This window comes from Staurois parvus, unplaced genomic scaffold (assembly GCF_062004578.1).
Source record: "Staurois parvus isolate SC_StPar_1 unplaced genomic scaffold, SC_StPar_1.0 ptg000321l, whole genome shotgun sequence".
Lineage (NCBI taxonomy): Eukaryota > Metazoa > Chordata > Amphibia > Anura > Ranidae > Staurois > Staurois parvus.
Window position 1 is genome coordinate 9,419,810 of NW_028318117.1, and position 26,735 is coordinate 9,446,544.

General features: G+C 41.3%; 1 protein-coding gene and 1 pseudogene across 1 annotated transcript in view; one reads left to right on the forward strand and one right to left on the reverse strand.

Moving 5' to 3' along the window:
* Positions 1-26,735, reverse strand: part of PITPNM3 (PITPNM family member 3) — a 728,404-nt gene that overhangs the window by 82,215 nt on the left and 619,454 nt on the right. The window contains exon 8 of the mRNA XM_089683787.1: positions 1,874-2,061. Within this exon, the coding sequence (XP_089539913.1) occupies positions 1,874-2,061 (188 nt within the window). The remainder of the gene's footprint in view (positions 1-1,873; positions 2,062-26,735) is intronic.
* Positions 26,386-26,535, forward strand: LOC149457426 (small nucleolar RNA U3; annotated as a pseudogene).

A 26,735-nucleotide genomic window follows, 5' to 3' on the forward strand; every position in this document is an offset into this window, starting at 1 on the left:
CAGTGTAGTTCCACTTTAAGCCATGATGGCTATCAAAGAAACATTTTGTTACACTGAATTTTCAAAAAATTAAGGACAAATTTAGGATGCCTGAAACCTTAACAACTGTAAGTCTAATTTATGTTTGCAGTTTTTATATTTTCGTTTTAAGACAAAAGTAAGCCATAAAGCCAGTGTTTTTGAATATATTTTCCTTATTTTACATTATCTTTGAGACAAAGAAAATGTACTTACATTTTTATTAATATGTATTTTAATTTATTTTAATCAGGTAGACATGAAATGTACTTACAAGATAAGTTCACCTTTTGGACAAAAATAATAAATGCACATTTTTTTTGCAGGTAAAAAAAATGTGCATTTATTATTTTTGTCTGCAGGAACCTGGAAAGCATTGCACCAGTGATCAGTAGTTTGCTGATGCCATGTAGGTTTCCTACAGATCTGTCAGAATATCTGCTTGCCGTATGGGATGTACGAGCAAGCAGATATTCTGACAGGAAGCTTCAATGAACTACCACGGTGCTCTACAGTGTCGTGGTAGTTCATTGAAAACTACAAGCTGACAGCCGCTAAGACTGCTGGGACTTGTAGGCACTCATTCACAGAACTTTGTGAATGAGTGACACGGTCATGTGGGCAGAGCCCCGCACGGCCACGCTGTTTTCAAATCTGACAGATAGTATGGGGAAACTTCTCTCCATACTATCTGCCATAGGGAGAGGGGGGGCAGCGGGCGTGGCTGCAACTATGGGAACATGTTACATGTTCCACCCTATAAACAGGTGGAACATGTAACATGTTCACAAAGGTGATCTTATCTTTTAAAGTGGTTCCAAAGGCAGAAGGCTTTTTACCTTAATGCATTCTATGCAGGAATGCATACAAATCCAGTATGGCTGAAAGGAGCTTCTGTAGGCCTCAGGGGCCATTTAAAGCCCAAAAACGCCTATAAATTCCCCACAAATACCTCCATTTCTCATTCATCATTTACTCCAAAGCCTTTCCAAAGGACAAAATTTCACAGAAATCTGTTTTTTCAAAGTTTTTGGGAAATTTCTTCAATTTCATTCTTCCCTATTGGTTATTCAGCAATCCGACCCTACATGCAATGGATACTTCAAAGCCTTAAACCTTACAAATCCAAAAGAAATGGGACAACATTTATACATTTATTTGGTTAAATATACTTTATATTTGACAAGAATAGTATGACTGGGAGCTGATTATACTGATTTAATGCAAAATTTGTAAGAGTAAACTGCCTGTAAATTAATTTATTTTTCTCTCTCATTTTATATACAGATGTACCTCGGTTTACGAATTTAATGAGTTCCCCCGAGACATTTTGTATTGCGAAAAATTTGTAAACCGAAACCCCGAGGTCAGAAAAAAGTTTAAAAAAAAGTTGCTGTCACTTTAGGTCAGTGCCGGTTTAAATGTAATTACCGGCTTTTTTTTTTTCTTCGCTTTTGCTCAGAGAATCAGCTGTCACTTTCCCCCAGCTAAAAGAAAGAAAGTTTCCTTTAGTTTATTTTCCCGAGTTAAAAGAAACAATGTTTCCTTTTAGTTTGTTTTCCGAGATAAAAGGTACAAAGTATCCTTTAGCTCCTGGGAAAGTGACAGCTAATTCCGTGAGCTATGGTGAAGAAAAAAAAAAGCAGGCAATTGCATTTAAAAATCAGCACCGACATACACTTTGTATTGCGAAAAAAATTTATAAACCAAGGCATTATTTTCAATGGATTTTCATTTGTAAACCAAAAATTGTGTTAACCGAGGCGTTCGTAAACCAAGGTACACCTGTACTGTAAATATACATATTTAAGATGTAGCAGTATACAGTTGTATAAGTATCTGTATGTTACTTTACCTAGACAGGAAAGCATGGTGTTGCGTTATCGTATCACAGTCATAGGTGGATGAATCACTCTGTTTCCGTAGTAAAGGTGGCCTTGGCTCCCCATTGTCCAAAACTCCTGAGATGTCAATATTGCTTTTGCTGAGCCGCTTAGTTCCTCGCAGGTTAGGATTGCTTTCATCAGAGAGAATAGGATTATCCTGGTTTACAGGAATAGAAAAAAAAACCTTGATAAGAAGAGGACAGTTGTAGGTTACAGGTAATTCTAACCCCTGGTAAAAACATCTATTAATTAATACCCTTTTGTTATATACTGTTGTCTGTAAAGCAAAATGGTCATGGTACCAATATGGAGGTTAATGATAATCAAGAATGAGAAAAAAATCTTCCATTGGGGACACCAGTTTGGGTAATAACCATCTAAGACTACATTTGCACAGGCATTATGCCCCTGTGTGAATGGCCATGGCACGAATTTGCTGACTCCTGCTACTGTTTTTGACACCTGTGAGCGGCTAGCTGGGGCTACCAAGCTCGTATACTTTAATAACAGGTTGTTGGCAGCCACATCTAGCCACTAACTATTCATGGTTTTTTCTGTGTGTCCAGCAGTGATGCTAGCCAGCAAACTATCAGTAAAGTGTACGGGCTCAGCGGCCGAAGCTAGCCACTCACATGTGTCAAAAAAAGCTGCAGATCCTTGCTGCTGCCATTTGCACTGGTGCAAAACATTCATGTGAATGTAGCTTAAGAAGGTAATTACTTTTACTTTGTATATGATTTCCTTTATTTTCCTATTGCGTTTCTGGGATGAGGGAAAGAGGGGAAATCTCTACAATGGCATGTAAGCAAAAAAATAAGCTAGGGGTTTTAATTCTTCCCTACTCTATTCAAAACCAAACAAAACCTATTTGGCTTTGCATGCACTTTAAAGAGGAGCTTCAGCCGTTTTTGTGTTTTTTAAAAGTCAGCAGCTACAAAAATTGTAGCTCCTGACTTTTAATGAACACACACTCCCCTGACCCAGGATCCAGCAATGTACTCACCCAAGCTGTCCCTTCTTTCCCTCTTCTCTCCCTGGCACCAGCATCTCAACTGCGGGCACCTGGCTGTGACAGCTTGCAGCTTCACCCACTTGCCCACTGCACATGTGCGAGTTGCGCTGCACCTCCTGAGTTGTCCAGCAGTCTTCTGGGACCTGTGAAGTGTCCCAGAAGACTGTGGGGGGGGGAGAAGGGGAGCAAACATCCGGCTCAGTTTGCCGTGGCGAACTGAGCTAGAAGTGGGAGCGTGTACCTGTCAAAACTAGGTACTCATGCCCCCCTCCCCCCCCCAAAAAAAATTGCATACCAAATGTGGCAGGGGAGGAGGAGAGGAGTACTTAAAGCAGAACTACCCCTTTTGGATGGAGCTCCACTTTAAGCTTTCTACATCTGTTCTATGTGAGCAATGAAAACCTAATGAAGGCAGGATTCAGTAAAGATAAGGCACTGTAAATATTCATGTTGGCACAAGGGCAGTGCTGCATGTCAGTGATTCAATACAATATATGAATTACCTGTCACTGATAGCTGTGAGTATTCCAATGCAACATTCAGGGCCCATTCACAACACTTGGGTTGTTGTAGCATGCGGTAAAACAGTGTATTACTGCAACAGGCTACGTGTGTTAGTGTCAATCATTGTGAATGCCAACACAACACACCTACAAAAGATCATGTACATCTCACAGCGCAGCACACCACACAGTGTCCTGTGCATAGCACTGCGAGAAAATGCAGACAGTGCCTGTTTTTTTTTTTCATGCATTGAGATGTATTGCAGATCATTCAATTTGATTGGTCTGCCTAGTAATGTGCTGCAACAAGCATCATCGCAACAAAATGTGTTCACTGCAGCGCACTGTATCCTGATAAATGGGCACTTAGATTTTTCAAAGCCCCTTCCTGGTTAGAGGGTGACCTGAACACATTGCATGCAGCAGCCTAGGTAACGTGCATAGATTATTCCCAAAATGACTTTTAGTGCAAATTATAAAAATGTATGTTTTGCATAATTTCATACACTCACCAGCCACTTTATTAGGTACACCTTGCTAGAACTGGGTTGGACCCCCTTTTGCCTTCAGAACTGCCTTAATTCTTCATGGCATAGATTCAACAAGGTGTTGGAAACATTCCTCAGAGATTTTAGTCCATTTTGACATGACTTACATTGCCTTTCTATCATCTTGAACCAGTCTGCCTATTCTTCTCTGATCTCTGATATCAACAAGGCATTTTCATCCACATAACTGCCACTCACTGGATATTTTCTCTTTTTCAGACCATTCTCTGTAAACCCCAGAGATGGCTGTGTTTGAAAATCCCAGCAGATCAGCAGTTTTTTTAAATATTCAGATCAGACGGTCTGGCACCAACAATAATGCCACAGTCAAAGTCACTGAAATCTCCTTTCTTCCCCATTCTGATGCTCGGTTTGAACTTCTGTGAGTCATCTTCACCACGTCTAGATGCCTAAATGGATAGAGTTGCTGCCATGTGACTGGCTGATTAGCAACTTGTGTTATCAAGCAATTGAATAGGTGTACCTAATAAAGTGGCCAGTGAGTGTATATCACAGTATTCGCTTATTCCTGGTTTAATACTGTATATGATTTTTTTTTTTTTTGCAGACTGTGACATGGATGAACAGGTTTACAGTGATTGAATAGATATAGTTGTACATCAGCTTTCCCAGGCTTATTATACAGTGAAATGTTAAAACAATATTTTTAATCTAGCAATTAAATTATCGGTAATGCACAAACGGGGATGTGAAAGCACTCTGTGAAATGAGGCATCACCTTGATAAATATTTTCTTCTCATCAGCTTGGTGATACCAAGCTGTAAATGTGCTGCATTTAAGAGAATGTGCTACATAGGAAAACAGCGTTAAGCAAAACAGCATGGTGCCAGTTAATCTCACGCGTCTTCTAGTTTTGAGACATTCTGTATCTTGTAAGAAGCAATAACCCACAAATGCTTTAAGGCAACTCTGCCACTTAAATAATACTGCTAAAATAAGATGTGCCTGCAAAGGAGAAAGTAAATACTCACCACCTGAATTACCTACCCTGTGAAATGCCACTCTAATGAAAATGAATTTCCCCCCACAGTCTCTACAAAAACCAGCATCTCTGGGAGTGTCCATCCTAGGGTCACCAGCTGCAGTTAATACTTCTTTCGATGACCCCCACCTCAATATAGGAAACAGTAGTAATGCAATTGCAGCACATACCCCTGGATAGGCTGTAGGTAATAGGTTCTCCCAAAGTAGCAAAGAGGCTGAGAGTCAAACAAGCACAGTCCAACACTCACTGACAATTCAGGCTCAGCCTAGCGAATGTCTTTATAGTGTTTATTGCTGAAGAACTTTTAAAAGAATAGGGGTTTAGGATCACAGGATACCCCAAAATGATCAATAGAAATAATAGGAAGACAAATGTCTCACTAATCTTCTAATAGCAGCTTTTCTAGGAGGTTACAGGGAATCACCAGTATATCTAGGATCCAACAGTGGTCCATATAGCCACTCCTAGCACTTAGTTCGCTTCTGGAACTTTCACAAATCAGGCTACATTCACACTGTGCTGAGCGTTTTTCAGGCTTTTCTTCAAATGTTTTTTTCAGGCATTTTTGAGCATTTTTAGCAGGTTTGCAAATATTATAGGTGTTTTTTCAGGTGTTTTTCATTTCGGTGTTATTTCTGTGGCCAATAGAAATAGAAAAAGCTGATGTTTGAGCTGAAAACACCTGGAAACAATGCTTGAAAAAAATGCCCACTGTTCAAGTGTTTCCCATTCTAGTCTATGGGGACAAAACACCCAGATCTGCCTAAAAATTAGCGCAAGGACTTTTTTGAGTGACAAGCTACAGGCCATTGAACAGGGACCATTGGAAATAATGGGATTTTACTTGTTGAGCATTTCTGAGCATCAAGCTTCAAGCTGAAGAACACTCAATTGTGAATGGGGTCTAACAGTCCACACCAAGGTCTTTACTCACAGTGTCCTTGGAGCTGTCTGCCACCCAGCAGAAGATCCTTCACGAGGCCAAGGCTTCAGCACAATGCCCTCCAGCAACAAATCCATCAGCAAACTTCGCCAGGCTTTCAGCCCAGTAGCTGCTGAGGCCAAGACTGCAATTTCTTGTCTCAATAAAGCTGCCTCTGAAGGCAGCAGCCCCAAGAGAACTGGAACCATCCCTGGAAAGACAACACTACTCTGGCAAAGCTTCCTAAACATTTATCACTTCCTCATCAAATTTCTGGATGCCTCCTTCCAAGGATTGGCTGGGGCATGATAAAGATTCATATTGATCATTTAAATCTCCATGTCCTATACTCTGGAAACGTCTTTAAAGGCAGGTGGAAGGAATCAAACTCTCAGCTCAGGAAACAATGACCAGATAAAAACAATCAATCACTGCTGTAGTTACTACAGCGAAGCCTAGAACTAAATTTAACCTAGCAACCTAACTAGAGGAGGATGCTACACAATAATTGTTGGGAGCAATTTTTAATACATCAATCAAAATAAATTAATCTAATTTTTCCTATTGTAGGTGCTTTTGTGCTGGTATACATTCTATAAATATCAAACATATTTTGTTACATGAAGATTTCTGTATGTGAGGCGGCAAGGAGCCTATGGAAGGTGTGTTTGGATATAAAAAGTCTATACCCCCCTGTTAAAATGTCAGGTTTCTGTGATGTAAAAAAATGAGACAAAGATAAATCATTTCAGAACTTTTTCCACCTTTAATGTGACATATAAACTGTAAATTGAAAAACAAACTGAAATCTTTTTTTGGAGGGGAAGTAAACATAAAAAACTAAAACAATGTGGTTGCATACGTGTGTACACCCTCTTATAACTGGGGATGTAGCTGTGCTCAGAATTAAGCAATCACATTCAAAATCATGTTAAATAGGAGTCAGTACACACCTGCATTCATTTAATGTGCTTCTGAATAAACCCAAATAAAGTTCTGCTGTTCTAGTAGGTCTTTCATGACATTTTCTTAGTCACATCCTACAGCAAAAGCCATGGTCCATAGAGAGCTTCCTAAGCATCATAGGGATCTCATTCTTAAAAGGTATCAGTCAGGAGAAGGGTACAAAAGAATTTCCAAGGCATTAGATATACCATGGAACACAGTGAAGACAGTCATCATCAAGTAGAGAAAATATGGCACAACAGTGACATTACCAAGAACTGGACCTCCCTCCAAAATTGATGAGAAGAAAACTGATCTGGGAGGCTGCTAAGAGGCCTACAGAAACATTAAAGGAGCTGCAGGAATATCTGGCAAGTACTGGTGTGTGGTACATGTGACAACAATCTCCAGTATTCTTCATATGTCTGGGCTATGGGGTAGAGTGGCAAGCCTTTTCTTACGAAGAAAAACATCCAAGCCTAGCTAAATTTTGCAAACACACACCTGAAGTCTCCCAAAAGCACGTGGGAAAATGTGTTATGGTTTGATGAAACCAACGTTGAACTTTTTGGCCATAATTCCAAAAGATATGTTTGGCACAAAAACAACACTGCACATCCCCAAAAGAACACCATACCCACAGTTAAGCATGGAGGTGGCAGCATCATGCTTTGGGGCTGTTTTTCTTCAGCTGAAACTGGGGCCTTAGTCAAGGTAGAGGGAATTATGAACAGTTCCAAATACCAGTCAATATTGACACAAAACCTTCAGGCTTCTGCTAAAAAGCTGAACATGAAGAGAAACTTCATCTTTCAGCATGAAAAAGATCCAAAGCATACATCCAAATCAATAAAGGAATGGCTTCACCAGAAGAAGACTAAAATTTTGAAATGGCCCAGACCTGAATCTGATTGAAAATCTGTGGAGTTATCGGAAGAGGGCTGTGCACAGGAGATGCCTTCACAATCTGACAGATTTGGAGTGTTTTTGCAAAGTGGGTAAATATTGGCAAGTCAAGATATGCCATGCTGATAGACCCGTACCCAAAAAGACTGAGCGGTAGAATAAAATCAAAAGGTGCTTCAACAAAGTATTAGTTTAAGGGTGTGCACACTTATGCAACCATATTATTTTAGTTTTTTTATTTTTACTTTCCTCCCCCTAAAATATTTCAGTTTGTTGTTCAACTGAGTTGTACAGTTTATAGGTCACATTAAAGGTGGAAAAAGTTCCTAAATGATTTTTCTTTGTCTTTTTTTTTACAGAAACCTGACATTTTAACAGGGATGTGTAGACTTTTTATATTCACTGTATCTCTCCTGAATTTCAAATAGTAAAACAATGGGATTCCCAGATAGTCGGGTTATAAACAAAAGGAAATAGGTGAACTGGTGCACTGCAACACCTAGATGTGCTCTCATTATACAATTTAAAGCTTGTGTTATCAAGCTTTGTGAATCTAGCTTGTGGGTTCCAGACTGATCATGGACACTAAATGCATGGAGTTTGCAAGTTCTCCCCATATCTTTGTGGATTTTCTCCAGGTGGCCCTGTTGCCTCCAATCTTTAAACATGATAACTGATAGTTTATTCGGTTTCCACTCCAGTTTTACTTTGTGTATATTTGTGTTGCAGGAATGTTGTCCAGACTTAGAAGAGTCTATACCTTTATCCTGCTATCTAGCTGTTGTTGATGACTTTCAGACCTAAACTGGCTCATTCCTTAAACTGATTCTCTGACTGTTGGCTTGATTTGATTGCCGAACTGTCCTATATTGCTGGCACTGGCTTATTACTGACTATATAGTGATGCATCAGTCTTCAATTTGGCTTTTAAGCATTTGTTGATGCTATCTGCCCTGACCTTGGCTTCATCGTCTGACAACTCTCCTGTGCTAACTGCTTTCCCCTTGCTCTCTCTTTCTGGTATACTTTAAAAATTGGTATACAGTGCTAAGAATTGAACAATAATAAATGTAACTACAAGATAAAGTGCAATAAAGCAGTCAAATGTGACAAGCCTTAGTCCTTGTATGCAAAAACCATCTTATAAAGTGACCAGTGCAACATAGAAAAAAACTCTCAATCTATTCTACTGATTCTGTAACATAAAAAATGTATTAGGTCTTTCCAGTTTCTGTGAAAAGTTATTGCTTGCTGATTAATATCTTTTTAAAGGCTAAGTCTTTTCCAGAAAACAGCCAATGCAGTCAGGGGGCTCCAGTAGATATTAAAAATACTGTGCAGCCTTGTAAAATGTTCATTTTTTTTTGTCATACCTGTAAGCTATTTATAAGGTAGCATCAGAATCTGCGCTGTTTCAAATTAAACAAAAGCCGCCAGCACTATATACAGATGCAAAGAATCCAAAATATAAGTTTAAAAAAGTGCAGCGCTTACAATGTGAATAACTACAATTGTATAAATCAACAAAAAAACTCAGGTGCAGAAAAACGTGGTGCAAAAGTAATTTAATGTGATAACAATCGTCAATCACAGGACATGTTCTCGTATATCCAAGTGCAGCTTTTTCCACCCCACTCGATGTGAAATGTCCTTGGGTGCAATCATAAATGATCAAAATATGAAAGTGACCAAATACAATCAAGTGCAATACGTGTCACCCCACACCGTGCTCAAGGGAGGCTTACCCGAAACATTTGACCATCATGTTATAGAGTGATCAGATAAGGCATATACTAGGTGATCAAAAGGCAATCGCTCCAACCTCCTCCACAGCCTCCAGATTTGTATAAGAAGACATTTGCAGACTCCACATGATTCATCAACATCAAGAGTGTAGTGGGCATATAGATGGAATAAAAAAGCTTCCCATAGTCTAAAATCCTTTACAACGTTTATTAAAATCAAAATATTGCACTTACATGTAAGAAGATACAAAACAGCGCTGTACAAATAGCAAAAAGCTGCGTGTGCCCACTTTCAAGATGGCCACAAACGTACGCACATGCGTGGTGACGTCCTCCCTAGCTCCACCCACCTGTAAGCTATTTGCCCGCCCACCCAGAAATGCAATAAAGCAATCAAATGTGACAAGCCGTGTTAGTCCCTGTGTGCAAACACCATTTTATAATGTGACCAGTGCAACATAGAACAAACTATATCAATCCAATTTCCTGACTGAATAGCATACCAAATCTATCAGGTCATTCCAGATGATGTGAAAACACAATTTGTAGAAAACATGCTCTGTGGTATTCCATTTTCTCCTTCATTCCAATCTTGCCAAAATCATGTTGTGATTGAATACATCCATTTGGACAATATTTTATATTTTATTTTGATTTTAATTAGAAAAGGATTTACACTATGAGATCTTTTGACTTCTCAATCTACACCTGCATAATGGTGACCATATGAATGGTAATATCTGCACGTGGAACATCAAAAAAGCGCAGATGGCCAGTTCACTACAGAATGTGTGTGGTCGTATAGGTACTTCTTTGTATTTTCTCGCTTTGTGGGTTTTTGACAGTCCAGGGGTGGACTGACAACTCATGGGGCCCCCGGGCAACAGGGGATCATGGGGCCCCTGTGTCCTTGCCCAAAAAAGGTACCAGGGGCATCTCATGGGGCCCCCAACTGACCCCGGGCCCTCGGGCAGTGCCCGGGTTTCCAAATGGTCAGTCCGCCCCTGTGATAGTCCCTTCATTTTAATGGGCTGCCAAACACAGGAAAGTGCAAAATGTACAGCAGGTGTGATTTTTAAAATTGTGCACAACAAACCACATAGTACTGCAGTACCATGCGTTTTTGTGGCTGCAAACACACAGGTGTTTGCTAGATGCACTGGAGTGCTATTAACAATTAATTGCTGCCCCTGAAATGACAGCGGACACTCTGTCATTTTTTCCTCCAAAACCTGGGATATATATAACCGCCGTGGGAATTTTTCCCATTTAATAGCATGCAGCAACTGCCCTGAAGAAGGGAGTGTTTTTTCTCCCAAAACGCATTGGCTTGATGTACTTGTCGTTACTCTCAATAAATGCCTCCTAATCTACTATCAAAAGTGCATTCTTTTGGACATCGGGCACTCCTTTTTTACTATTCCAAGTATACGTGTGGAAATGACCTCAAGGCCATACCAGAAAGGCAGCAGCCCAAACCCTATGAAGGTTTACTGCTACTATCCACCACTGGGTACAATTGACTAGAGGGACTTCTCCCTACCCACCCATGCAACCACCTACCTATGACCCGTGACTGATCCAGTTAGTCCAATGCAGTCTTCAGCACCAACATTAACAATTAAAGGCACCCACACACATCTAACAAGGGCAGAGCATTCCCATGCTGTGGAGGAATCGTGTTTCCTGCACCATAAATGGCGTGAATGGGCCTTCAATCTGGTGAGTGTTCATCCAATTGGATGTATTCAAGGTATCTACTAGATATATTATAGCTATCAGGGATAATAAATACAGCAACTGGGAACTTGGTGGAGTATAGGAATGCTCTGACAATTTAAGTATTTTCTCTTTCTGGCTAGAGAATCACGATACTTACCACTCTCAGAACAGAAAAACAGAAGAATACTCTCATGTATATGTGCCTCTAATATGGGGGCTCTCAAAATTTGTACAGTTAGGACTACAGAATATTGGGGTGCCATGACGTGGCTCTGTAGCTTATGTATTTATTTGCAAATGTGTGCTAACTAAACTCCTGCTTTTAACGCATACTGTTAGACAGGTTAATTCGCTTTGTTTGCAAGCTGGCTGAGAAGTTGAGCTGGGAACTTTTTTCTTGTTTGACATGCGTCACCCGTCCATGTGTTCCTTGCTGTGAATGCCAGTTATAGACTGGGGCATTGGCCATTTTTTGTACTACTGAATTGTTGGCGAGGGGACGCACTGGACACCCTAGCTGCCATTGTGCTACATGTTGGGTGTCCGTTGCACTCCTGTACCTTTAAGGAGGGGTGGGCTCCCTCAGGTCCACCTGCTCATGGTCTATCCATTAAATACATGTGCCTCTAGTATGAAGGCTCTCAAAATTTGTAGAGTTAGGACCAGGGGCGGACTGACCATTTGGAAACTTGGGCACTGCCTGAGGGCCCGGGGTCAGTAGGGGGCCCCATGAGATGCCCATGGTACCTTTTTCATAGGCTTTTTTGAGTTTGGGCAAGGACGCAGGGGCCCCATGATCCCCTATTGCCCGGGGACCCCATGAGTTGTCAGTCCGCCCCTGGTTAGGACTACAGAATATCGGGGTACCGTGACGAGGCTCTGTAGCTTATGTATGTATTTGCAAATGTGTGCTAAATAAACCCGTTTTTAATGCATACTGTTAGACAGGTTAAATTGGTTTTGTTTACAAGCTGGCTGGCAAGTTGAGCTGAGAACTTTTCTCTTTTGTTGTTTGACATGCGTCACCCGTCCATGTGTTCCTTGCTGTTAAGGCCAGTTATAAACTGGGGCAGTGGCCATTTTTTGTACAGAAAATACATGCTGTTCTTGCCAGAAAGACACTTTTATTGTCCCTCACTGTGAGCTGAAAAGACAGCACACACTTTTTTTGGTGCAGACTACTAGTCTTATCAGTTCATCATGTAATGAGAATGAACAAAGGCAGACATGTTTAGAGCCATGGCTTCCTCCAAAGATACAGCAGAGGAGAAAATGTACCCACCCAGGGACAGAAATTTTAGTATTCACAGGACTTCTGGGAGCAATAATAGGGAATACAGCTTGAAAAAAAATTAAACAAATGCAGCCACCTAATGATTCGTAAGTTGAACTATATTACATTTTTGTGCTTGGGTTTAGATAGGCTTTAACCTAATGTGTTGGGCTTGGTTTAATGTCCAACATAGTATGGGCCCTTTTAAGTAACAGTTGAAAAATATACTGTATATCTCCATAATATGACATGCATTTTAATCAAGTCTCACTAAACTAAGCTGAACTAGTATGAAAAGCTCAAATAAACTAATTAAGTATAATTGCTTCTTTGCTATAATCTATTATGACAAACTCTATGTCAATATTTATACAGGATTATAAAATCTAATTTGAATAAGTACACTTATAAAGAACTCACAGTTGTAATCTACTTATACAAAAGATTTTTGTTGGAAATGAACTCAATTGACTTTTATCAGTAAGAAAATAGTCAGTCAGACTGCCTAATACAAATGCAATATGAGCTGTCACCAGTAGATGGCATGCTAACAACTGCCATTCAGAGGATTTTCATTTTACTTCTCCATCAGCAATTTAGGATGAAGAATTAGAAAGTTCATACGTAATAGAAGGAATACAATTATACTGTATCTGTATCTGTAAACTATAAATGTGTTACAGCCAGGGGCGGACTGACAACTCATGGGGCCCCCCGGGCAATAGGGGATCATGGGGCCCCTGTGTCCTTGCCCAAACTCAAAAAAGCCTAAGAGAAAGGTACCAGGGGCATCTAATGGGGCCCCTTTACTGACCCCGGGCCCTCGGGCCATGCCCGAGTTTCCAAATGGTCAGTCCACCCCTGGTTACAGCATTTTATATTTTAACTTTTGACTTATTTATAGTTTGGCACAAAATCGCAGGTATCTTTAGGGACCATTTTTTGATACCAGAAAAAGATTCCTTGACACCACCAGTTTCCTCTACCTATCACTTTATCCAAATGATCCATTATTTTTCAGGGTTTGATACTTTCATATAGTTACTGTGTCAGAGCCTGGGTCCAAACCTGGGCCTTCTGCTGTGAGAGGCAATGTTTCTTCTTGCTGAGACACCTGGAATGCTGGACAGCTCCCTTGACAATTATTTGGATGATCCTACCTTGACCTTGTTTGTCATGAACCTTGAACACCTTGCTCCTCTCATGAACGTCCAGATATAAGCCATGTCTCTGCACTTCATGTTTTCCAGATTATTGTGCTCTCCAGCCAGTATATTGCTCCTAGTCATCTCTGCTATTATCCATATTTTGCTACCACTCTTTATTGACCCTTGGCTTGTTCTCGACTACACTTCTGCCTGATCCCAACCTGTGACTGCTCATTACTTGGCTTGTTTACTGACCACGCTTCCGTTTGATCCTTACCTGCTTATACGCTACTGGACCTCCGCTTGCTCACCTCCTGGTGGAGTGATCCTGAGGACCGCGACCTGGTGCTAACATGCAGCAAAATCCATCTCCACCATCTGGAGCTCTGGTGAACACAGTTTGGTAGTTAGACTCCGCACCTCGGCTGATCCCACTCCTCCGCCACGGTGACCTGCCTGTGTACCTATCCTGCTGGTTTCAGGTGAGCCTTTCCACTGCTATAGCAACTGGTCTTCGAGCCTGACCCCTGATCATGACATACTGTTCACAAAAGATTTATGTGCTTACAGTATACTTGGATTGTCTAATCTAATTAAAGTCACTCTTCTCAAATTTACTAGTGGGTAGAAGAAGACTGGTACACAGTTCACCGTTATTAACACTGAGTCCAGTGAGATGCAGAAGTAGGAGATTGGCTGGAGTTTAAGCAGGGACCAGAAACTGGGGTTATTACTTACTAATATCTTCCTAAACAGTCCATCAGAAAACCGGCACTGCAGTCAGTGGGCCCCAGTAGATATAAAAAAAATGTTCATCAATTTTATTGTCATATATGTAGGCTTCAACCCCCCAAGAAGCCTGATGAAAAAAAGGTAGCAATCCCCACATCCTGCCTTGTTGCTGTGAGATGAAAAGCCTTGGAAGCTCATTCCCAGCATTACAGAAGTAAAAACCAACAATTTTCTCATCCTAGACAAAAAGGCAGAAGAGAAGAATGTCATCAGCACACTGAGGATCTCCAGTATGTGTCCAAAGCTTTAATAAGTGATCACATAGTTACAGCAGCAAGAGCAACGTTTCAAAGTCTCTCAGGACTCCTTCATCAGGCATCATATGTTCAGCCAGGCTTCTGGAAGGGCCCAATTGACTTACAGGTATGACAATAAAATTAATGAATGTTTTACAAAGCTGCACAGTTTAGTTTATCTACTGGGACCCCTTGACTGCATAGACTATTTTCTACAAAGGTGAACTTAGACTTGAATATATAATTCATTATATGTTAAAAGTTTAAACTGTTATGACTTTATAGAAGGTGCAGAAGTACCACCTGAACCGAACAGAGATATACCCTGTAATATATGTACCACTGGTTAAGAACCACGGCTCAATTGAATCTGTACAGGAAAGTGTCTACAGCAGTGGTCTCCAAACTGTGGCTGGATTTGCTAGCCTTTATCTGGCCCTTGGGGCACAATTCCTTCCAATGATATAAGTCACTATTTATCCCACTATTTATCCCACTGAAACCAACAGTGGGGCATAATTCCTGCCACTGACACTAATGATGGGGAATTATTCCTCCCATTAATATCAGTGATGGGGCACTATTCCTCCCACTGACACCAATGATTGTGCACTATTCCTCTCACTGACACCAACGATGGGGCACTATTCCTCCCATTGACACCAACAATGGGGCACTATTCCTCCCACTGACGCCAACGATGCGGCACTATTCCTCCCACTGACGCCAACAATGGGGCACTATTCCTCCCACTGACGCCAACAATGGGGCACTATTCCTCCCACTGACGCCAACAATGGGGCACTATTCCTCCCACTGACGCCAACAATGGGGCACTATTCCTCCCACTGACGCCAACAATGGGGCACTATTCCTCCCACTGACGCCAACAATGGGGCACTATTTATTCCACTAACACCTACAATGGGGCACTATTCCTCCCACTGACGCCAACAATGGGGCACTATTCCTCCCACTGACGCCAACAATGGGGCACTATTCCTCCCACTGACACCAACAACGGGGCACTATTCCTCTCACTGACGCCAACAACGGGGCACTATTCCTCCCACTGACGCCAACAATGGGGCACTATTCCTCCAACTGACGCCAACAATAGGGCACTATTCCTCCCACTGACGCCAACAACGGGGTACTATTCCTCCCACTGACGCCAACAACGGGGCACTATTCCTCCCACTGACGCCAACAATGGGGCACTATTTCCTCCCACTGAAGCCAACAATGGGGCACTATTTATTCCACTGATACCAATGACGGGGCATTACTCCTCCTCCTACTGACCACCAACCCTCAGCTCATGTTTATTCTCACTGATGCTGGGACTGGGACATTTTCTACCCCCACTGGCTACAATCCACCCTACCTAAAGTCTGAAGGAAAGTAGATTGACCCTTTGTTAAGTTTGGAGACCCCTGGTCTACAGTAAAGTTTACCCATCTTTACAGGCAGAAAGAACTGTTTTTACATTTACACAGAATGTAAAATACCTATCTATCTTTTTCACTTATATAAGGGTATTTAATGAAAAGATTAAAGCATTTCTAATAAACAGCTAACATTGTGAGACTGTTGACGTCCTGAAACAAGGCAGAATTCCCTATTATTGGTGGCTCTTATAGTTAGTGGTTCTTGCTATGCAATAATAGCATATGCTAGCTTCATCAAACTACTCCAGGAATGTGTAATGAGTAACAAAATTATTACTGGCCATCAGGCCTTCAAAGCCTAAGCCAGTTTCAAGGATCTTTTGTCAATTAACTTGTTAGGTTAAAACGTGAGAGTTGCCAATGCTGACATATCTCCTTTGAGCAGGGTGACAGCACCTCTGCAAAGAGCACCCCAAGTCACTCATGGGTACCTTACCTGAACTCCTTCAAAGATCCTTCTCCTTCTCAGCCAGCAAAATTATCAGGCACTTTCAGGGTTGAAGGAGCCAGTTACCTTTTTCTCTGTAAAGGCCTGTTGCTAGGCCCAAGCACTATCACGAGACCAGTAGGATGATGTCATTACTCCCCTAGTTTTCCAACACAGTTAATTTTTGCAGAAGGGCAAGGTGTAAGTGAAGGTAGGTAAGGTGAGTATATGGGGAGCTGGTGAATTCTCTTTGCAGAATTATTATGACTTTGGGCAGGATGGGCAAGGTGACAGTCTCTTTAAAAGTGCCTTCTCTTGACTTTCATCCTTATCTGTGCTTTACTACTTAAAGAGCTACTGACCTAGTTTTAGCATGCAGGTAGTGAAGTGTCTGGAAATCTGATATTCACATAACTGTTTCAGGCCATGTAGACATCATATTGCCTTGGCAAAGCTTGTGGCTAACACGGAGAATGGTCATTGGCCCATATTCTAATTAACTGTAACCTTTAATTTGTGCCAATAAAGATGCAATCAAGCTGTGAAGTGGATCTATTAAGAAGGAAAGGAAAGCTCAGGATGACATCTCCAGAATGTGCAATTTAAAAAAACAAGTCAGTAATGGCAGCTCCTGTATTTGCATCCTGATAGATTCTTCTAACAATCTGGTTTACAACATCTATATTTGTAGTACATGAAAAAAATAGTAAATGGCATAATTAATTCCCTCACACTTTCCTTAAAATATAAGTAAAACAGAGAAAAATATTTGGACACAGGAACAGTTTTCATACTTTTGGTTCTGTATGCCACCAGAATACATCGAAACAATCCACATGAATTTGAAGTGCAGACTTTCAGCTTTAATTCAAGGGGTTGAACATAAATATCAAGTACAAATTTTAGGAACTGCAACCATTTTTATACACAGTCCCTCCTATTTCAGGGGCTCAAATGTAATTGGAAAAATAAATATAACCATAAATAAAATGTTAATTTTTAATATTTTGTTGAGAATCCTTTACTGGCAATGACTTCCTGAAGTCTGGAACCCATGGACATTACCAAAGACTGGGTTTCCTCCTTTCTGATGCTTTGCCAGGCTCTAACTGCAGCTGTCTTCAGTTGTCCTTTGTTTGTGGGTCTTTCTGCCTTTAGTTTTTCCTTCAGCAAGTGAAATGCATGCTCAATTGGGTTGAGATCAGGTGATTGACTCGGCCATTACAGAATATTCCACTTCTTTTTCTTCAAAAGCTTCTGGGTTGCTTTTGCAGTGTGTTTTGGATCATTGTCCTTCAACTTTGAGGCGCCGTCCTTTGCTGCATTTGGCTGAATCTGGGCTGACAGTATATCTCTTAACACTGCAGAATTCATATGGCTGCTTCTGTCTTCTGTCACATCATCAATAAACACCAATGACCCAGTGCCACTGGAAGCCATGCATGCCCTTGCCGTCACACTGCCTCCACCATGTTTTACAGATAACGTTGTGTGCTTTGGATCATGAGCTGTTTCAAGCCTTCTTCACACTTTTTTCTTCCAATTATTCTGGTACAGATTAATCTTAGTTTCATCCATCCAAAAAATGCTTTTCCAGAACTGGTCTGGCTTTTTTGGATGTTTTTTGGCAAACATCTAATCTGGCTTTTCTATTCTTCAGGCTTAGGAATGGTTTAAACCATGTGGTGAACCCTCTGTCATTGCTCTCGTGAAGTCTTCTCTTGATTGTAGACTTTGACAATGATACACCCACCTCCTGGAGAGAGCCCTTCACTTGTCTGGATGTTGTGAATGGGTTTTTATTTACCATAGAGAGGATCCTGCGATCATCCACCACTGTTGTCTTTCGTGGATGTCCATGCCTTTTTATGTTTCTGAGCTCACCAGTGCGTTCTTCTTTCATCAGAATGTACCATACTATTGATTTGGCCACTCCTAATGTTGCTATCTCTCTGATGTTGCTGCTATCTATCTGATGGATTTTTTTTGTTTTTTAAGCCTTACAATGGCCTGTTTCACTTGCATGGACAGCTCCTTTGAATGCATGATGTAGGTACACAGCAATAGATTCAAAAAGCAAATACCACACTTAGAATAAACTCCAGACCTTTTGCCTGCTTAATTGACAAAGAAATAACGAAGGAGTAGCCCACACCTGGCCATGAAACAGCTTTTGATTCAATTGTCCAATTACTTTGGTCCCTTGAAAAAGAGGGGATGGCTACTCTTAAGAGCTGTAATTCCTAAACCCTTCCTCCAATGTGGATATACTATACATACCCTCATATTAAACCTGAGAGTGTGCACTTTCAACCCATATCCATTATATAACTACAGCTTCAATGCGTTTTGGTAAATACTTGAAAAATCTAAAATTGTGCTTGTGTCCAAATATATACGGGCCTAACTGTATATAGTTATATATATTAATCATTTGATGTAGTGGCTGCATTTTTCCTTTTCTCAGGCTTTTAATTCTTTTATGTTTACCTGGTGACTGGTCAGTAACACACCTCCTATCTTGGGGTTTCTACATTCACTCCTTCACTGCATCTATGGAGGAGCAACATCTATGGAGAAGTCCAAGGACAACAGCACTGTCAGTCAGTGGAGAGAGTAGTTTTAGATGGATTAGTAGATTTAGATGGACTTTATATAAGTGACTAACAATGTAAAGCCCAATGCCAGCTAACACTGTCATTTTGGGTTTAAATAAATAAATAGCTAACCATTCAGGCAGAGGACTGGGAGCATATTAACACCTTGGTACACACGGACTAGCTCAACGTACATAAGCAGGAAAATGCCTACAAAATTCGTACCCGCTGGTACAAGGTACTCTACCTATTGCATAGAATTATCCCCACGGTTACAGACCGTTGTTGGTGATGCCTAACAGATGAAGGCACTTTTCTCCACATTTGGTGGACCTGTCCCAGCTTGATCCTTTTTTGGACCAAGGTGCATGACATTATGACTCAAGTGATGGGTCTGGCAATAGACTTCATGCCAAGCCAATACCTGCTCCACCATTCAGCCCTCTCCGTACAAACATACAAAAAATCCCTGCTGTTCCATATGATTAACACTCAGGACCATCTTTAACAAGGGGCAGGGCCCAGTCATTGTTGTGGGGCCCAAAGCAGCTGCCCCCTGAGCCCACGCTGCCCACCTGAGTTTTTCTTTTTTTGCAGCCTTCCGCTACCTCCTGCACTCCTCAATTCTGTATTTACAGGTGACAGCTTGTAAGGAGCTCTCCCGGCAGCTGCTCAGAATCCTCCCTGCTCTACACATAGATCTCCGTAAGAGAGATGAGGAGGGAGGGGGCAGGGACTCCACACAGGCAGAAGCTCCTCCTCACTGGAAGCCTTGGAAGCCTGCACGGACACACTGTAAGTACTCCTCTGCAGCCCCATTGTGAAAATTTTGTGTGTGTGTAAGCTCTGAAATGAAATCTGCTAGAAAGAGAGCTTTGTACTTGTGGGGGGGGAGAACTTGGAGGTACACAGCGCACCCCTCAATCCTGCACTCTATACACAGTGTAACCCTAAACTCCATACACAGCGCACCCCTCATGCCTGCACTCCGCACATAGCGCACCCCTCAACCCTGCATTGCATACATAGCACAGCCCTCAACCCTGAACTCCATACACAGCGCAACCCTGAACTCCATACACAGTGCAACCCTGAACTCTGTACACAGCGCACCCTCAACCCTGCACTTCATACAAAGTGCACCCCTCAACCCTGCAGTCTGTACATAGTGCCCCCTTCAACCCTGCACTCTTCATGTACCCTGGCAGCCCATCCTCGGAGATGCTGCTCACATTGGGCTCTGTTCCTACCTGCACTCAGTCAACCTTCATAGTTGTGTATTCTCTGCTAAGCTCATTACTAATAACACATTTTAGAATTTTCTGTCTATTGGTGGGTCTCGTCCCCTCCACAGTCTGTGGTGTGCAGGAAGGGAGGAAATTGTGTGCTGTAACTTCTAGCAACCAATCAGTGAGCTGTAATGATATGCAGTAACCTCTAGCAATCAATTAGTGAGAAGTAATAGTATGCAGTAACCTCTAGCAACCAATCAGTTTTCAGTAATGATGTGCAGTAACCTCTACCAACCAATCAGTGAGTGGTAATGATATGCAGTAACCTCTAGCAACCAAGTAGTGAGCAGTAATAATGTGCAATAGCCTATAGCAACCAATCAGTTCGCAGTAATGATGTGCAGTAACCTCTATCAACCAATCAGTGAGCAGTAATGATGTGCAGTAACTTCTAACAACCAGTCAGCAAGCAGAAATTATGTGTTGTAAGCTCCAGAAACTGATCAGTGAGCCTTAATACGTGCTGTAACCTCTAGGAATTAGTGAGTAGTAATGATATGCTGTAACCTCTGGCAACCAATTGCTGCCTGATCTGCTGCAGTAAATGGATTTTGAATCTAGCTGCTATTTACTGTATGTCTCAGAGTGGGGGGCTGCAAGGGGTGGCAGCTAGGGGGACCCCAAAAAATGTTTGCCCAGAGTTCAATCAATATTAAGGACGGTCCTGTAATGCTGCGCAGTTGTGCGTTCCGGTACATTGGATGGACATGGCGCCTCCTAGTATGAAGGAGTGGTTTATCCATTTGAACAGACGGAGGAGATGGAGGAGCCCAAGATAGGATTTCATCATTTACTAAAACTTGGGCGTGTTGGTTACATTATAAAACCATGTATACCTACAAACAAATTATGTCCTTGACTTAGGTAGTTTGTGGAGCCTAGTTCATACTGGGGTTACCCAGGTTCTCGATATTTGGTCTTCCTCAGTACACATGTTGTCTTTGCTCCACCTGTGTACATAGGCAATAGATTATTGAAAGCTGGGTCTGGCAGGGGGATTGTTCATCCTCTGATGTGCATGGGCGCACTGCCGAGTGTGACAACCCCCCCACCCTTTTTTTTTATTTTTACACTTTGTTTTGTCTATTGTGGGTCTGAATAAGTCTCCTCTGGACTCCAAGTCTAAACACTTTTCTTGCTGCCAACGACACCGCTTCAGTTTTATCTTAAGTCGCTACTGCTTCTCAAAAAATACTCCAACAAAATGTTTTGTGTTTGCATTGGCTTGTACTTTTGTTCCGATCTTAGCTTGCAACCACTTATGTGCACTGTGAGTAAGACCTTACAAACCTGGCTGGTCCTATTGGGCAGAAGGTAGCTGTCAAGAGGACTTCCATACTAGCGTCAGTACCCTGTAGGGGTCCTTCTTTGGAATTATATTTAGTTTTTTCTTTTTGTATGTATTTATTTGCAAATAAAAATATTATGGATAAAAAATAGCTGACCATTGTAGGCAACCCTTTCAGTGTTAAATGGTTTGTCTCAATCCATTAACTGTCACTTTTGCTGGAAAGCTTGCTTTGTTAAAGAAATTGGCTGGATCTCTAGGTAATGAAACTGTTACAGGAGGGACTCGGAAATACAAAACAATTAAAGGAACACTTATTAATCAGAGTATAGCATCAAGTCAATTAAACTCCTGGGCTATTGATCTAGTCAGTTAAGTAGCAGAGGGGGTTGTTAATCAGTTTCAACTGTTTTGGTGTTAATTAAATTAACAACAGGTGACCTAGATGGGCAACAATGAGATGACCCCCAAAACAGGAATGATTTTACAGGTGGAGGCCACTGACATTTTTTCCCTACTCATCTTTTCTGACTGTTTTTCACTAGTTTTGCATTTGGCTAGGGTCAGTGTCACTACTGGTACAATGGCGATACCTGGATCCTACAGAGGTTGCACAGGCAGTCCAACTCCTCCAGGATGGCACATCAATACGTGCCATTGCCAGAAGAGCATGGAGGAGATTCCAGGAGACAGGAAATTACTCTAGGAGAGCTGGACAGGGCCATAGAATGTCCTTAACCCATCAGCAGGACCGATATCTGCTTCTTTGTGCAAGGAGGAACTGGATGAGCACTGCCAGAGCCCTACAAAATGACCTCCAGCAGGCCACTGGTGTGAATGTCTCTAACCAAAGAATCAGAAACAGACTTCATGAGGGTGGCCTCTAAAGGGTCCTGTGCTCACTGCTCGGCACCATAGAGCTTGATTGCCATTGAACACCAGAATTGGCAGGACCTCTGCGCCCTGTGCTTTTCACATATGAGAGCAAGTTCAGCCTGAGCACAAGTGACAGATGTGAAAGGGTCTGGAGAAGCCACTAAGAATGTTATCCTGCCTGTAACATCGTTCAACATGACTATTTTGGTGGTGGGTCAGTGATGGTCTGGGGAGGCATATCCATGGAGGGACGCACAGACATCTACAGGCTAGACAATGGCACCCTGACTGCCATTAGGTATCAGGATTAAATTCTTGGACCCATTGTCAGACCCTACACTGGTGCAGTGGGTCCTGGGTTGCTCCTGGTGCATTACAATGCCTGGCCTCATGTTGAAAGAGTATGCAGGCAGTTCCTGAAGGATGAAGGAATTGATACCATTGAATGGCCCCCTTACTCGTATGACTTAAATCTAATAGAACACCCCTGGAATATCAAGCAGCCAGGTTGCACCTCAGACTGTTCAGCAGCTTAGTGATGTCCTGCTCCAGATCTGGGAGGAAATACCCCAGGACACTATCCACTGTGTCATTAGGAGCATGTCCCGACATTAGGCATGCATACATGCACGTGGGATCCATACAAACTACTGAGTACCATTTTGAGTTGCAATGAAATTTCAGCAAAATGGACTAGCCTGCTGCATAATTTTTTCACTTTGATTTCCAGGGTGTCTTTGAATTCAGTCCTCTGTATGTTGATAATTTTCACTTCTGTCAAACGATGGGGCAACCTTACGTTCTTAGTACATTACCCAGTCCATATCAGTATAGATATCCAGCATGATATTTTTCCCCATTGAGATCTGATGTGTTTTCAAAGTGTACCTTTAACATAGTAGCCTTCGTAAACTGCTCAAAAAAATTAAAATATAACTAAAATTGCATTTTTTTACAGTTTTGGAAGTAGAAAGGGATTAGAATACCTGTCAGATTTGTAGGGCTGTCTGTGCTCTTGTTAGGGAGATTCACCCTATCAGTCCTGTCTACCATTATTGGGCTCCATGCACACTGGGCGTTTTAATAACGCTGGTAACATTAGTTGTATAAAGTCACGTTAAAAACGTGAGTTTTTTTAGCATTTTTAGCATTTTTGCATTAGCGTTTTGCCACGTTTTTTGAGTCTTTTAGCGTTTTTTTGTTTTTACCCAAAAAAAATGTTTTTTGTTTAAAAAAAAGTCCAAAAACGCCAATATGATGGATTTTACCATGGTTTGTTGCGGTTTTCAGCTAAAAAAACTCACTAGTTCTGGGGGGTTTTTTCCAGCCAAAAAGCGCTGTGTACAGTCTATGTGTGCATGGACACATAGGATAACATGCTGGGGAATTTACTGGCTTTAGAATAAAACGCCAAAAGCCAGAAACAGCAGCTGTAAAAACATCCAGTGTGCATGAGGACTTAACAGTGAAAGTAACAGAAAATCCCAAATTTTGGCCTGTACCAGAACGTAAATATTGGGGGGATTATTCCCAATGGGGACACCAATTCTGGTGACCCTGGAGACAACCAGGGATTTCCTCACTTTTAGATGGCTTTTCTTTCACTTCCTGTTTTGGCTCTGGGACAGGAAGTGAAGGGAAGCCTGCCCAGTGGGAAACAGATGGCAAAAATAAACCTTACAGGGGTTATGCCCCTCACTTACTCTATCCAAAGTGAAATAAAAAAATTGCCTTTAGTTCTACTTTAATGCTATTGACAGACTTTATCATATAATGTATTTAATTTTTATATTTTAGCCATTAATACACTTTAGCTATACTTTGTTTAAAAAATATGGCTTATGATATATATGGGAGAACAGAAACGTTTATTAATTTTCAGATGCATAAAAAAGTGGCGTTGAAATACTAAAGACAAATACTGTAGACCGTTCACTTGGCAAGGGATTTATCCCCAGAGCTTAGTGAATGAGGCAAAACTCTGCTGACTTCCATCATCCAATCACGTGTAAGCAATAATGCTGTTTTTTTAAATCTTTTTCCTTGCATGCAATTGGGTATTCTTGTCAAAGTGAAATTTCACCACATTCACAAAGTCTAGATTCACACCTATGCAGGTTGCGTTTGAGGCATTTCTGCATTGTGTTTTGCGTTGCGCTTTTGCACTTGTGTTTTTTATGCATTTTTGCTATGTCTTTGATGCGTTTTGCGTTTTTTTTGTTGCTAGGCAGATTTTAAACACAAAACGCATAAAAAATGTAGCAAAAATGCAATACATGCTTTTCTGCAGCGTCCCCATTGAAGTCTATAGAACCAAATACACAATGTTTTGTCCCTGACCCTTTCCAAAAAAATGCACCCGGTGAAAACACAGAGATGTGAACCTGTCCCATAGGAAATTATGTTAAATGGACTGTACTGCGTTTCTGCAAAACCTAGAGTAAGTTTGGGGCACAATTCCCTTGCAAAATGAACAGCCTGATTGCCTTTTGTATTTCAACTCCACTATCACCAAGAACATCTTATAAATCACTTACGGGTATTTGGTCAAAATCAGGGTATGGAAATAACCCCCCTTTGAACGTGACTGCTGTTTTCATAAGAAAAAGCGAGTTGATAAGGAGGTATTATTAAAGAGGGACCCTGTGAACTCAATTCATATCTAACTGGGAAGCCTCCTCTGCAAGCTGCCATTTCCCAGCCCTCAGGGAAGTGCAGTACCTTTTAATTTAAATGAAAATGTAGTGTATATGATAAAACAAGTAAAGGCCTAGGGATCAAAAGAGGCCACAGAGGTCGCAGATGATTATGCACTACGGCTTCACATTTTGGTCATAAGTGTCTGTTACAAAAATAGAACAAACAAAATTAAAATATGCCTAAAGCATAAAAACAACTTTACAAGTAGGTACTATGCAAGACACCATGTAAAGGTTGTATAGTGTGACAAAGCTTCATGGCCTTTTAGCTAAATATTTCTATGTCTCAATTACAGAACACTGAAAACCATAGGCAGATAATCACCATGATTTTCTAGCGAGATTTCAGAAACTGACAACGACAAAGAGCAGAGCAAGATGAAGGTCAAGTTGTCTTTACAGCATTTATGTCAAACTTGTCTTACTTCTAGAAATAAAGTTATTAAATATTTTCAAATCTATCAGAGTTTTAAAATCCACTTTCCCACCACAGCCAGTACTATGTCAGAGAATGTGGCCAGAATAGGAGGAAAGAGTCCAGAGTAGGATTTGGAAGAGATAAGAACCAGGGGAGGACTGACCATTTGGAAACTCGGGCACTGCCCGAGGGCCCAGGGTCAGTAGGGGGCCCCATGAAATGCCCCTGGTACCTTTTTCATAGGCTTTTTTGAGTTGGGGCAAGGACACAGGGGCCCCATGATCCCCTATTGCCCGGGGGCCCCATGAGTTGTCAGTCTGCCCCTGATAAGAACTGTGGATCCAATGAATGATGAGGCTTACTATTACTCCTTCATAGCCCAAATATATGTTTTTGGTGTACTGAACCTTTAAATTGTACAAATTAAATTTAAGCTATGCTGACAGAAATGTAGATTCTGCTATTGCTGACTTCCTTCTGAAAATGCTAATAGCCTAGCTAACTTTGACCTCAATACTTTGAGTCACTGACCCAAAACAAGCCTGCAGCTTCTGAAGTCAGAAGACAGTCTAGACTCCTGATCTGCATAACCGCTCTGCATCAGTGACTTTACTACTGACATCTTTGGATCAACATGACAGTCAAGTAACTAGCATTATCAAGAAAGGTATTCATAGACTGTACTTTTAGGTATCATTTCTATGGTGCTTGACTGTCGAAATGTGCCCTAAAGTGTACAGAAAAGTACAGGCATACCTTGGCTTATAAATTGAATGCGTTCTGCGGGACTTTGCGTATTGCCAAAAATTTGTAAACCGAAACGCGGTTTCCTATAGGAATGCATTGAAAACCAATTAATCTGTTCTGGAGGTCAGAAAAATGTAAAAAAAAAGTCTCATCTGTTCAAAAATCTTTATAAAGTGCACTTTAAAGGCATTGTACTGTACAGGGACATGATTAAAAAAAAATTGTAAATGCATTGAAATCCAATTAATCAGTTTGTATGGATTTTCATTCGAAAATT